Source organism: Magnolia sinica, chromosome 8 (assembly GCF_029962835.1).
Source record: "Magnolia sinica isolate HGM2019 chromosome 8, MsV1, whole genome shotgun sequence".
NCBI classification, from domain to species: domain Eukaryota; kingdom Viridiplantae; phylum Streptophyta; class Magnoliopsida; order Magnoliales; family Magnoliaceae; genus Magnolia; species Magnolia sinica.
Window position 1 is genome coordinate 1,059,329 of NC_080580.1, and position 14,625 is coordinate 1,073,953.

At 40.3% G+C, this 14,625-nt stretch overlaps 1 protein-coding gene across 1 annotated transcript; it reads left to right on the top strand.

The window, feature by feature from the left end:
• The first annotated feature begins 261 nt into the window (after positions 1-261).
• Positions 262-11,085, top strand: LOC131252542 (protein yippee-like). The gene is made up of 6 exons (XM_058253133.1): positions 262-280; positions 364-490; positions 2,277-2,320; positions 10,536-10,644; positions 10,728-10,783; positions 10,866-11,085. Exons 2-6 carry the CDS (start codon positions 395-397, stop codon positions 10,948-10,950), a joined length of 390 nt encoding a protein of 129 aa, XP_058109116.1. The 5' UTR covers positions 262-280; positions 364-394; the 3' UTR covers positions 10,951-11,085.
• The last annotated feature ends 3,540 nt before the right edge of the window (positions 11,086-14,625 follow it).

Sequence of the window (14,625 nt, forward strand, 5' to 3'; positions counted from 1 at the left end):
AGTTGTAAGTGGCGCACACCACAGGAAACAATGGAACGATCATACACACAATTTCATATGATGTCGCCTGCTTGAGATTCGGATCTGCCTCATTTTTGGCTTTGGATCCTAGCATGATCTGGAGAAATTGACGAACGGAATGATTTCATAAAAAAGACACCAGGTTGGCCCACACAGCTTTTTTTTTTTTTTTGCACGGGCTCTCTGCCACCTGCATCTTCTTTCTTACAAATACGTAACACTGCAGCAAATCCCACATCGACGATCGTCGCAAAAGCCGGTAACATCTGATTTTCTTACCTTCTTTTTCTTACCCTTTATCTAATCTCTTGAGATTGATTGATTCCCTTTCTGCATTTGTAGAGAGAGAGAGATTATTAGAAGAAGGGAAGATATGGGCAGGTTATTTCTGATAAATCTCGAAGGGAAGATCTATAGCTGCAAGCACTGCCAGACCGATCTCGCCCTCTACGAAGACATCGTCTCCAAGGTTCTCCTCTCTATCTCGTTCTCTATGGACCCTTGTCGATTCCCTCTTTTCTTCTTCATTTTCTTCTTCTTTTTTTTTTTTTTCCCTCTGTTTCATCGTGTTTTATGCCTGACTGTCACGACTCGAAAAGAAGCCATTTGGGTTTTCATCCTTCTATGAGTTATTGATGAATGTCATGTTTGGGGGATGGTTTCCGTACATTTCGATGATATTTTGAAAGAAATCTAGTCTGCAATGATATATTTATGGAAACCCCCCTTGGGTTTTTACCGTTTTGTTAGTTCTTGATGGATTTGGTGCGCATGTGGATTGCTGGATTGATGTTTTCCAAGCATTATTTTAATAATGTTGGAGGGATTTCTTGTGTGTGAATAGGAATTTGTAGAAAACCCATTTGGCTTTATTCGATTTATAAATTCTTGACTGATTTTTCACAGTCATGTAGATTGCTGGGTCAGTGTTTTTTTTTTTTGTTCATTTTGGTAAAATTGGTAGAATATCTTGTGAGTAAAGAGAGATTAGTAGACAACCCGTTTGATATTTTACCCATTTTCTAGTAAATTTGTTCTTAATTACTCTGGGTGCATTTGGATGCACGGTCTAATTGAGTTGCAATTCTTAGCCTAATAATAAATTGGAAAAGAAATTGAAGCTTGATTTCCTTCCTTACCATTTGTGTTTGCAATTCAAAACTGACTCGAAAGACTCGTAACCCCAATTTGGGAGCTATTCCTCATTCTGGGTGCCAGAAAACATCAGTAAATTTCTGTCATTTCCTCTTGATTAGACTGGTGTTTACAATTCAGTATAGTTATGCATCCAAACACAGCCTCATTTTTTGTTGGTTTTTTATCCTTCAACACTTTTTTCCACATAGCCTCATCTGTAGATGAGATAATGATCTTTGTAGGGTCTGGTAATGAAATTTCTGTGTCTGGGTTTTGATTAAAGGGAATCCTGATAAAATCTACAGAAATTCGAATTCCAACTGGTCACCAACTCCTTAAAAGGATCAGTTGGGACAGTACATGTGTGGTCAGATTTTAAATGCGTAAATATTTACTTAGCAGGACACCTTCCGTATTGACCTTCATGTATAGATCTCAGCTTGAGTTTCAATAGATGACTTTCTTTCCTGCAATGGTAACAGAATATAAATCGGATGAATTCACCTGTCATCCATAGTTAATGTTTTACTGCCCGCTATTTCTCTTATCACCTATATGGAAACTGGGTGTCCTGCAACCAGAAAATTAGATATTGGAAATGACTATGAAATGTATCAGGGTGCATATTGGATTTCTATTGTAGTTTGTAGCTTCATGATGTTTATCCTTAGTTGAGTGAAATCTATATTGCAAAGAATTTGATGTTGACACGACAATCTTAAGGCCTCATATCTCCATGAATCATGCATTATCATTTCTTACCTCTGTGTGGTAAATAATCTGGATATTTTCTGTTTCTATTGACTTCCCATGCATGAACTGACATTTCTTGTTGCTATTCCATGTTGGTTTGACATCCTGCTTTATTTTTACCAAGTAGGAAAACCCATCTGATCATATGCTGTATAAAATTTTTTAGTCACAAGCTGCGATCAATGACTGTGGCACTTTTTTCTTGTCTCAAGCTGTAAGCTGCATTAGCATTACAACTGCTTTTACTTCCTCTATGCAAAATGAACTGGAATTCTTTTGGTTTTATTATCTTTAACATTTTCAAGTCAGGATAGTGAGAGCAGCAAACATTCTAACAAAAAGATTCTCTGTTTCCTTTTATTCAGTCTTTCCATTGCAGGCATGGGAAGGCTTATCTCTTCAATAAGGTGTAAGTTTCTTGATTTCACTCTTTTGTAAGCCAAATGCCATGTAATTAAAAGTTTTGTTTATGCGAGTTACTTTCTTTTCGTTGAGAATATATATATATATATATATATATATATATATCTTCTGAATTGTTTTGGATGGGGGGTTTTCTTTGACAAGGTGCATTATTCTCTCAGATCATGTTTTCTTTGATAACAAAGATACAGAAATCTGCCACAGCTGCATAAGCCACTAAAGAATGCAACCAGATCACACCTGATGCACTGATCTACCACTTCAAAAGCCAACAGTATATGAATTTCATACACAACGACCCAGATACTCAGAAGTATCATTAGAGTTTTCTTAGGGTACACACACTCACACATACACGTACGCCTGTGTATATACACATGCATATACATGTGTATGTATATGTAATTATGTATATGTGGGTGTGTGTGTGTGTGCGCGAACGCGCGTGCGTGGGTGTGGGGGTGGGGGTGTGTGACGCGTGTCATACAACCTTCTACTCAAGATTCAAAGATAAAACCTTCCACTCATTATGCTGCTTCAGCTTCTGATTCTCACTACTGCTATTTGCTTTGGTCCTAAAATAGTTTGCACTGTACCTTTTGTGGCTTCTCCAGCTTCCTGTTGCTTGTGGTAACTATGGTTGGACCATTTTGCTTCTTTCTGTCTTAATTTAGCTCGTGTTTACCTTTCACAAAAAAATAAAAATAAAAATGGGAAACATTGTTTCTGTTTAAGAACTCAACAAAATTTGTGCCGCAATGCCACTAGTAAATAGCTTTGCTTAGAATGTCAGACCCAGTATAGTTCTTGTTTGTCTGATACCGTTGTTGGTTCCATGACTCGTCTATTTGACCCCAAGTAGGTATGATAGGGCTTAGATGATGAAGATGACAATAGTTGTTTGGTTTTGTTGAGGTGAAACGAATGGCATCACACTCATTTACTTACGCATGTGCTAGCCTAATGAAAAGATTATCCATCTGACTAAACTGCTCACAGATAGCAAGTTTTTGTGCCTATGCAACTTGAAATGGGATTTGACTGTACTAGCACTGGGTATGGTCAAATTCCCGAAAAGGAAGGGATGTTTCAAATATTCGTAGATTAGTCATCTGTCAGGTTTTGAAAACATTTTCGGATCAAATTGCCCCTGCACATCAGAAAAGGTAATGATGATAGAGAGATGATGATGGCTCTAAGTCCTGTGCTGGATGGTAATGTACCTGGTTGTGGGTCCATTGTGATTCGACTCTTTAATCTACATAGTCCATAGATTATACGAGCTCATCGTAATATAGAACTCAAAAAATGAAGCTTACATATAGATGAAGTGGACCGCACCATAATAAATAGTGTGAGTTGCACGCAACCGTTGAAAACTACGAGGTGGGCCATAGACCTTTTCGATAAATATGATATTTGTGCTTTCCCTTCATCCATGCATCTGTGATATTATGAATAGGTTGGATGACATATAAACATAACTGTGGGCCCCACAGAGCTAACTCTGTATTGTTCTTGATTAATCGCATATAAGTACAACAAAAACTTGTGTGAGTGAGAAGCTTTGACGATTACGTATCTAAAAAAGGTAGATCTAATCCATTTGATCACGGGGCCCATCAAAAGGTAGATCCAATCTATTGATAATGTTCGTAGATTATGATTTTCATAAGAATGTGTGAACTTCACGCTGTTTCGAGCTATCAGTGACCCATTGTGAGAAAAAATTATTAATGTTTTGCTAAAACAATACCTATTGTCTTGTTGTGTTGTGGGCTACAAGATCTGAAGATTTTGGTCATTCACTGGACATTTACCTTCTTTAAAATTCCAGAGAGAATGAACGGAGCAGATTTAACCAAACGCCGAAGATGGGACCTAAAGACGTTATACGAAAATGAGTTTATAATGCCAAAAACGACCGCATGGCTCCATTTCGAATCCCAACCTCGACCCTACAACTCCCTTTCGAAGTTTCTTCTCTGGGACCCACCTCCACCCCTTCCAGTTATGTTATTTCACTGCGATTGTCTCCGTCATCATCTTCTTTGGCTCCGGCCTCTTGCACTTCCGTAAAACGCCTTCTTTCGTAACTAAAAACTATAGAAATGTCAAACGAATGTATGTGGACAATGTTTGATCTTTTAATTTTTTTTGCTATTGTGGGTTGTGATGATGTGCTTCAGGAATGATGACAACCTGAATTACTTCAGATCGTGGTTGTCAATAGTTGGCACAGTTGAGGTTGACATATAATAATGCTCGAGGTTGTCAACATTTTTTTTCAGATCGAGGTTGTCAAGGTCGAGGTTGGCATGTAATAACATTCCAGGTTGTCAATATTTGACAAGCTCGAGGTTGTCTCTGGCACGATCGAGGTTGGCATACAATAACAGTCGAGGTTGTCAATATTTAGCACGATTAAGGTTGTCAATATTTGACACGATCGAGGATGACATACAATAACGGTCAAGGTTGTCATACAATAATGGTCGGGGTTGTCAATATTTGGTATGGTCGAGGTTGACATCAAGTAATGGTCGAGGTTGACATCAACTAATGGTCGAAATTATCAATGTGACAAACTCGACCTGAACAGAAGATTGTCAATCTCGACCCTTATTGGATGATAACGATGACCCTTAATGTCCACTGTTAACCTCGACCCTTAGTGGATGACAATCTCGAACCTTACTGTTCCACTGTCAACCTTGACTCTTAATGCATGACAACCTCGACCCTTAGTGGATGACAACCTCAACCCTTAATCTAGTGGATGATTGTCTACCTTTAGTGCCACGAATGCACAGTCTTAGGGCTAGGCATGAGGAAATTGAAGCCAACGGTCAAGCATGTAAGATAAGTATAGATTAACGCCCTTTATATTGAGGAAAAGGTGTCATAAAACATATACACGGTCTCATACTAATTTTTTTAAAAAAAGTACAAAAACTTACTTCAGAATCGACCTGAGAATTTAAGTCGCATACGTGATTCAACCACAGAAGTCACTTCATCTCCCATACAAGTTTCAAATCATTGTATTCCTTATATGTCAGGGTTCTATGCGGATCCACACATCTCTTAAGAGGATCGATGGTAGGAGAGGAACGTGAAGCCCTGTAAGGGGAGGATACCTATTTCGATGGGGGTGCATTGCGTTGGGGCCTTTGGATAGCCACAACTGGAGTAACACATAAGTCGGTCGCAGCCTGCCCACCTACCTTGTCAACATGCATGTGTTGACTACTCTCAGCTATGTCTAGACAGCCACAACTGGAGTAATGCATACGTAGGGTCGAGATTGTTATCTACTAAGGGTAGATAGTCATCCACTAGTTTAAGGTCAGGATTGTCATCCATTAAGGGTCAAGGTTGTCATCCAATGAGGATCGATGTTGACAGTGGGATAGTAAGGGTTGAGATTATCATCCACTAAGGGTCGAGATTATCATCTACTTGGTTAAGGGTCAAGGTTGTCATCCACCAAGGGTCTAGGTTGACAGTGGGCATTAAGGGTTATGATTATCATCCAATAAGGGTCGAGATTGACAATCTTCTGTTCAGGTCGAGGTTGTCACACTGATAATCTCGACCAGTAGTTGATGCCAAGCTCGACTATGCCAAATATTGGCAACCTCGACCATTATTGTATGACAACCGCGACCATTATTGTATGTCAACCTCGATTGTGCCAAATATTAACAACCTTGATCGTGCTAAATATTGATAACCTCGACTGTTATTGTATGCCAACCTCGATTGTGCCAAATGTTGACAATCTCGAGCTTGCTGAATATTGATAACATCGAGCTTGCCAAATATTGACAACCTCAAGCATTATTGCATGTCAAACTTGACCTTGCCAAACCTTGACAACCTCAATTTGAAGAAAATATGTCAACCTCGAGCATGCCAACTATTGACAACCTCGATTTGAAGTGATCCAGGTTGTCATCATTCTTGAAGCATATCATTGCAACCCACAATGGCCAAAAAAAAAAAAAAAGATCAAATATTGTCCACATACATTTGTTTGCTATTTTTATTATTTTCGGTTGCGAAAGTATGCATTTTACGAAAGTACAAGAAGCCAGAGCTGGAGAAGATAATGACGGAGACAATCATTGTGAAATAACAGAGCCGAAGGGAGTGGAGGTGGGTCCCAGAGAAGAAACTTTGAAAGGGAGAGGTATGGTCAATGTCGGGATTTGAAATGGGGCCATGTGGTTGTTTTTGGTATTATAAACTCATTTCCGTACAACGTCTCTAGGTCCCATCTTTGGCTTTTGTCAAATCCGCTCCGTCCATTCTCTCTGGAATTTTGAAGAAGGTAAATGTCCAAAGAGTGATCAAAATCTTCAGATCTGGTGGCTCACAATACAACAAGACAGTAGGTATTGTTTCAGCAAACTGTTGATAATTTTTTCTCACTATGGACCATCGATAGCTCGAAACAACATGAAGTTCACACATTCTTATAAAAATAATAAGCTCCGAACATCATCAATAGATTAGATCTACCTTTTGATGGGCCTTGTGATAAAATACATGCAAGTTTTTGTTCTACTTACATGCGATTAACCAAGAACGGTACGAAGTTAGCTCTGTGGGGCCCACATTGATGTTTATATGTCATCTAACATATTCATAATATCACATATATATAGACGAAGGGAGATCACAAATATCATATTTATCGAAAAGGTCTATGGCCCACCTGATAGTTTTCAACAGTTGCGTACAACTCACACTATTTATTGTGGTGTGGTCCACTTCATCTATGGGTACGCTTCATTTTTGGAGTTATATATTACGATGAGCTCGTACAACTAATGGACCGTGTAGGTTAAAAACTTGAATCACAATGGGCCCACAACCAGGTACATTACCGTCCAGCATAGGACTTTGTGCCGCCATCCTCTCTCCATCGTCATTACCTTTTTTGGTGTGCTGGGGCAATTTGATCCGAAAATGTTTTCAAAACCTAACAGATGACTAGTCTAAGAATATTTGAAACATCCCTTCCTTTTTTGGAATTTGACCATACCATAGTGCTAGTACGGTCAAAATCCCACTTGAAATTATATATGTATCTTGGGTTCAAACATGGATTGGAGTTATCACTCTACCATAGTGGAAAATACCAACATGGTGACATGTCCATAACTTTATCTGATAATACAAAATCTTACTTGTAACATTAGTTTATAATAGCATAAGATTTTTTTTTTTTTTTTTTGTTCTTTGATAGGTAAGCTGGGTTTGAACTTGAGAACTGAATATTGAAAAGCTGGCTGTTTACCATTGAGCTATGGGATCGAACCCATAAAAGCATAAGATTTAGAAGTGTTTAGAGAGAGACAAAAAAGAATGCTTTAACTAAAAACTATTGTTGACACTGGAAAAATCACTTTTCCAAGTTGCATTGGGGTAAAGGTTTATATGAAGGTCTTAGCACACAACCATTGGTTGAAGCAGGAATGATGCCGTGGAAGGAAAACTTTAGAGTAAATGATTTTGAAATGTAGTGATTGATAGCTCATTAGAAAGCTTGTCAAATCACCTTTCCGATGAGCCCAAGATCACTCAAATCCGAGGTGTAGCTAGGAGATCCGGTCAGTTTTCTGAAGTTGCACATAGCTGACTATGTGGGCATAACCGGTCATGCCATCAGAATTCTTGGCCCCATTTTTGATTGGTCAGATGATCTTCAAATCAAGTGATTCTTGTCTCGTTGTAAAGCTTGTCAAATTATCTTTCCAACAAGCCTAAGGTTACTTCAATCCGATTTGTAACGAGGGAGATACGAGTTTTTGTAAGGGTATGTAGTGTTGCTAGGCTATGAGTGCGAGATGATGGAAATCTTCTGGACCAAAATTTTGCCTATTGGTGCGGGAAAATTGTCACCTAAGGGCCATTGGGTTTTCTGGATCACCTATAAATACTCCCTTGGGGCTCCATTTGAGAAAAAAAAGATGAGTCTTTGGACTCCGCGCTTAGTGTGCCTACCATAAGAGAGCTCACGCCTAGCGCCTACCTTAGTTTAGTTTTTGGCCCGTGAACGGTTCTGAGAAAACCAAAATTTTTATCAAAGCTTTGTTATGCTGAAACCTAAATGTAAAGTCAGCAACACTTCCAAATGCCCCTTCTTCCCCTCAATCCTTTCTTTTTTTTTCATAATTTTTTTTTCGTTTGATTAATTCGAAGGCGTTCCATCTGTCTTCAGGACGATATAGTGCGTACTTTAGTTCGCCTAGCACCTATTTCAGTTTGGCCCGCGCCTAGCTCCTGCTTCAGTTTGATTAGCACCTGCTTCAGTTTGGCCCACACCTAGTGCCTGCTTCAGTTTGGCCTGCATCTAATACCTGCTTCAGTCCACATCTAGCCTGCTTCTGTTCGTGTAGCGCGCCTGCTTCGGTTCGCTTAGCGCCTCCTTCAGTTCGCTAGCATCTACCTCAGTTGGGCACATGCCTAGTGCCTGCTTCAGTTCAGCCCGTGCCTAGTGCTTGCTTTAGTCCGTTAGCGCCTACTTCAGTTTGCTAGTGCCTACACCAAAACGCCTGCTATTAGGATGCTGATCTTGATGCACTGACCATCAGATGGGCCATGAACATATCCTCATGTAACAGCATATCTCTTCATGCAGCATCTCATCTCCTTATGTAGTAGCGCATCTCTTCACGTGATATCACACCTCTTCATGTAACAGCTCATCTCTTCACGAGGCAGCTCATCTTTTGACGTAGCACTGCTTATCCGCTAATGGAACAACTCTCATGAATAATGCCCAACACCATGCCAAGTGTCCAGCTCTTTTACCAAGTGTCCAAAGCTCATGATGAGATGGCTTGTCTACACAGGGCCATGCTCATTGTCAAATCTCCCGTGCTCATCAGCAAGTGGGCTGTGCTCATCATCAAGATGCCTCGCTCACGTTATTTGTGCAGCACTTACCTTATTCATGCCGCACTTACCTTGCTTGTAGGGCCACCCGCCCCGCATTCTCTGCCCGTGTTGACCCAATACAGGCCATGCTCACAGTATTTTCCGTCAGCTCTAACCACGAGACAGTCTGCATGCTCCCTTTCACTACTTTTTCAGTGCTCTCTCATTGGATGGTCCACAGGTCTGCACTCCATCATTTAGTTGCCCACTGGCCAGCATGCTTCATCGTCGGAGGCCATTGCCTATCACTTGGTGCTCAACGCCACCTTTTTCATCAGTGCCCACTGTTCCTTCTTCAACAAAGATTCGGCGCACTTTCTTCAATAAGGGTGGCCAGTGTTTATTCTTCTTCAATGTGCATTTCCAATGCTCCCACATCCATTGCTCAGAAGATGAGCATTCCACGTTCACTCATTCTTTTGCTCATCAGGGACATGCTATCTTGCGCTTAACTCATCTTTGCCGAGTACATGGGATCTAGGGCTAGTTGAATACATGAACAGGGTAGGGTCATGCACTAGCTTTTCATGATCTTCTTTTAGAGCAGCTCCACACTGTTTATCCTTACACAGCCCTATGCTGTTCAAAGACAGCTCCATGTTCCCTGTTTGACTCTGGCGGATAGCACCATGCGCTAATCCTCTCCGTCTTTCCTTTTGCTTTCATATTCTTTCAGCCCTGCCCTAAAATTAGTTCAGCTATCTGCTGGGTACCCTGCACTGGTTAAGCATGAGGGAAAGGCACATGAGTACTCCCTAATGTTCATAATTGCTGAGCTACCAGGCATTACCGGAAATGCACAACACTGTCAAGACAGCTTAGTCCTCTTTGGGTTCTTGCCTTAGAATCAAGGGTCATTCCCATGGAATGTAATTGAGGGCCTGTGCCAGAACACGGCCTGAAATGTAATAAAAGTCTTTCAACTATGTGTTCTCTGTCTTATGAGTATATTGGCAATGCCTATAAATATCTATGGAAAACATATCAATCAAAACACATGTAAATAACTATATAAATAATACTAAGAAACTGGCAAGATCTTTACTAATCATCTTGGAATGCCTTAAGCAGTGTGCCAAGATTATAGTGATCGAAAAGCAATATATTTGCATATATTCATCTTTCCAGTAAATTATATTTATGGATTGTTGTAATTTACAAAGACATTTTCTATTCAAAGCGTCACCTACCACTTACTCTTCCCATGGCTTTGAATGATGTATTTCTTTTCCTCTTTTTATGTTTGACAGTGTCAATGTCACAGTTGGTCCGAAAGAAGATCGGATGATGATGACTGGACTGCACACTGTCGCTGACATATTCTGTGTCGGTTGTGGATCAATCGTGGGATGGAAATATGTAAGATTAGAAGGGAATCTTTTCAAATTCTTGTTTAATGTATTCTTGTGGCAGTGATTGAGGATCAGATGGTTTGCCTTCAGGAGGCTGCCCATGATAAAAGCCAGAGGTACAAGGAAGGGAAGTTCATCCTTGAGAGGTAAGAGCATGTTATTTATCATACCACCGGTTATCCAGATTAGTGTACATCGAGTTGCCGAGGTGGGTTTGTTATTGTACAGGTTTAAGGTGTCGGGGCCTGATGGATCCAATTACTGGGCTAGCCAAGAAGCTCAGGTTGGTGGAAGTGATGCAGATGATGCTTGATTAGCCATGACCCAATTGGCACATTCAGCCATGTAACTGTACAGCTGCCTCTAATGTTCTTTCGACCATCTGGATTCTGAAAGTTGGTATTTCTTAGCTTGAAAGCCCCAAATAATATGGACTGGTGTTACATCACTGATTGCAATTTAGTTTTTTTCCATTGTATTGTGGGAACTTCGTAGGTCAGGTGGTAGGAACTGGGCCCACTTGTTTTCAACTAGGCTAGCCCATCACAAACTCTTGTGATTTGGGGAGGTTCATTGCCTGGGATCTATCCCTCAGGTCTGCAGCTGATGATGCTGTTTGCAAATTATTTAGATGTGCATGGTTGCATGAATGAAAGTGATTAAGGGTAAAGCTTAAGAGTTTCAACTCCTCTCTAGGCATGGCTTTTCATTCTTCTCAGGCAATGTGTTTCTAACTTCCCTAGTCCTCACTGTTGGAAGGTTTATAACTTAGAAATCAGTCCTTGGATAAGCAGTCCTTTGATTGATACTTGGGTTTGGGTCAATCCAAACCCGATTAACCCAACCTGAGTTTGGGTTGGGCTGTGGAGGTCTTTGGATTCGGTCAGGTTAGGTTGTCAAGGTCATCGTGTTAGGTTCGGGTAGATTTGGGTTGTGGGGTGGGTCCTTGTGAGGTTGGTTTGGGCTCAGGTTGACCCATAACCTGACCCAACGGGTCAGCCTGAGCGCAACCTGCCTGAGTTGCATCCCGAGTAGTCCTACTGGAGCAAGACATTTGGCTAGTTCATTGTAGAATTAGATTTTGTACTGGTAAAACTCAATTAGAATTTGCTCCCCCTCCCCCCAAAAATAAAAAATAAAAATCCTCGGTTTCTTATGCATATTTTAATCAGCTCATACATGCTTTAATTAACAGATATGAATGATTTCATGTTGTTAATTTGATTATGAAGGTTTTGGGCTGCCACTCAGCTGGGCTGCATCCCAAGCCTAGTTTGAGCCTTCTTGATGACCTAACAGCTAAGTGAAGACCAGTGTTGGGGCCTGTGGACCAATCTCAGACCATCTTAGTTATATTGTGGGCTGCGCCTGGAATCAGGTCACCTGCTCATGGGTCAGGCCAGGAAACAATTTGTATTAACCCAGGCCAGGCCAGGTGCAACCTCAGGACCTGATTAATTAATAATTTGCCCAGTTTAGTAGGTTGTGAGATATTTAGTAGAAGATTTCCTGCTAAGGCCAGGCCTTAACAGTACCTTGACCTTTCTTATGGGGCTTCCTTTGAAAACGGACTCGCTACACCCCTGCGATCAGGTCAATTCTATTTCAACATAATACCATCCATCCATTTTAAGAGCTCATTTGAGAGCATATCCAAAAATGAAGCAAATCAAATCTAAGGTGGACCATGCCACAAGAAAAAAACTTACTGGGGCTACCGGAATATTTATTTTCCATGCGACCTGGTTACAAGGTCACAACGACTAGGATGAAGGACCACATGGATATCAGCTTTGGTCCAAAACTTTTCTGGCTCTCAAGAAGTTTTTATTGGTGTTTAATCACCATTGATTCCTGTGATGTGGTCCACTTAATATTTGGATCTGCTTCAGTTTTTGGACCATGCGGTAAAATGGATGAATAGCATGGATGTAAGGCACATACATCACAGTACGCCCCACAGTAAGACCACCGAAGCTACATGTTCCTATTACCTTTTGACCGAAGCCTGGTGGCATGCAACTTTTTTATATTTATTTATCATTGTATATTAGGATTTTGACTGTACTGGCATCTTGGTACGGTTAAAATCCTAAAAGAAATGGAAGTTTTAAATATTTTAAGGGTAACCCATTGATAGATTTTTTTTTTTAAAATTCGGACCAAATTACGACCATTTTTCAATCCCCATGCTTTGATGGGAGAAGAGAAGAAAAGGAATCGATGAATTTTGCCGAGCTACTCTTTCGCATTTGATGAACTGCCAAGACTCAAGACTCGTTGAGTAGCGTAATCCAAACCGGTGTGCCTTGTTTATCGTGTATCACGCATGGGCGGTAAAAGTGCTAACTCATTCCCGTGCATCACGATAGCTTCTGTTTGCGCAGGCGCCGCAGGAGTAAGCAGCTTTTGTTTGTGCAGGCGCAACAGGACTTGTAGTCTTGTAGACCTAGTATAAATTAAATAATTTTTTTCTAATATAAATTAAATAATTTTTTTCTTTAAAAATAAAAAAGAAAGAAAAGAAAAAAGCAAACTGAAAAGATGGAAAAAGCAAGCCGAAGAAAGGAAAACTGCCGGAATGAGGGAAGTAGAGAGGATTTCCGACTTACCAGGAACCGCCTGGTCCGGTGAAGAGCATAGAAAAAGGAGGAGGTTTCAATACAAGTCTCATATTTTTCTTACTCATGCAAGTCCCTGAATTTGTGCCAAGATAACGTAAACGGTGGGCGCACCAAATTAACGGCCTTATCTCACAAGCACTTGGCAGATTCAACGGTAGATGAGACTTAGGTTCTGTCATTGTGTTGGATCGGGGACCCAGCTCGCTCATATATAGAGTGTGCAGACGAGAGTTTGAAACCCATCACAACTCTCTCTCACACGCTCCACATCGCTGCATCCTAGTTTAATTCAAATTGTTGTCTGCATAAACAACAATAGCATTCCACCCCAATATGCACTGCTGCGCAGCCTACTTGCGCAGCGCATCACCTGAAGTAGGGCCCACTGGTTTACTTAATCCTATAATCCAACTGATAGGACAATCCAGACCGTTGATCAGTAAGGCCCACTACATAGAGTTCTTACATTCTCCCACTTGGGCCTCATTGAGTAATGTCATTGATTGTCAAATAGAATAAAGTTGAAAACAAAATTTAATTTTAAGAAAACATCCAAATGATTAACCAATGAAATTATTGGACAATATGAGTAATGCTATTCAATCTGGTCCATCAAGACTGTCAGTATCGAAACGCGATAGTCATCACAACATTTAATCTAGGCGAAGTGAGGCTAAACGCTGTCACAAATACTAACAATTTTGATGACATAGATATGAAATTAGGAAGTGTGGTATAAGGATTGCATACTTAGTGTGATAATGTGTGTCTATCTTTAAGAGGTCCTGAAGCTTTCAAAATGTCTCCAATGAGACATGACTAAAGTTCTACTTACTCAAATTTGATTGCCCATACTAAGCGAGAAACAAAAATAAAACTTTATATCAAAATCATAAAAACTGTATATAATGAGATCTCTAAATGTCTGTGAAAATCAAAGTACACTTAACTCCCATTAACTGAAAATATCTGTAGGATCAATGACTCCTATGGATGTCACATGCTCCTGAAATGACGTGATAGAGAGCCCTTTAGTGAGCGGATCTGCAATCATCTGCTTAGTGCCGATGAACTCCACAGACACTTGATGAGTCTAAACTCTTTTCTTTACAACAAGATATTTATGTCGATATGCCTCAACCTTGATGAATCTTGTTGTTACTAGATAAGGAATTGCGGCTGAATTGTCGTAAAATATTCTCAATGGTTTTGAGATATGCTCCAGTACCCGCAAACCTGAAAAGAAACTCTATAACCATAATGCCCGATTAGATGCCTCGTGACAGACAATGAATTCAGCTCCCATGGTGGATGAGGCTGTGGTAGACTGTTGCATGCTTTTTCAAGACACAGCTTCTCCAACC

What these genes read in the sequence shown, in the direction of transcription:
- LOC131252542 (XM_058253133.1), top strand. Translation starts at nt 395, where the DNA reads ATGGGCAGGTTATTTCTGATAAATCTCGAAGGGAAGATCTATAGCTGC. An exon ending in ACGAAGACATCGTCTCCAAG is followed by an intron (nt 491 to 2,276) that starts GTTCTCCTCTCT and finishes CCTTTTATTCAG; the next exon opens with TCTTTCCATTGCAGGCATGG. An exon ending in GCTTATCTCTTCAATAAGGT is followed by an intron (nt 2,321 to 10,535) that starts GTAAGTTTCTTG and finishes TATGTTTGACAG; the next exon opens with TGTCAATGTCACAGTTGGTC.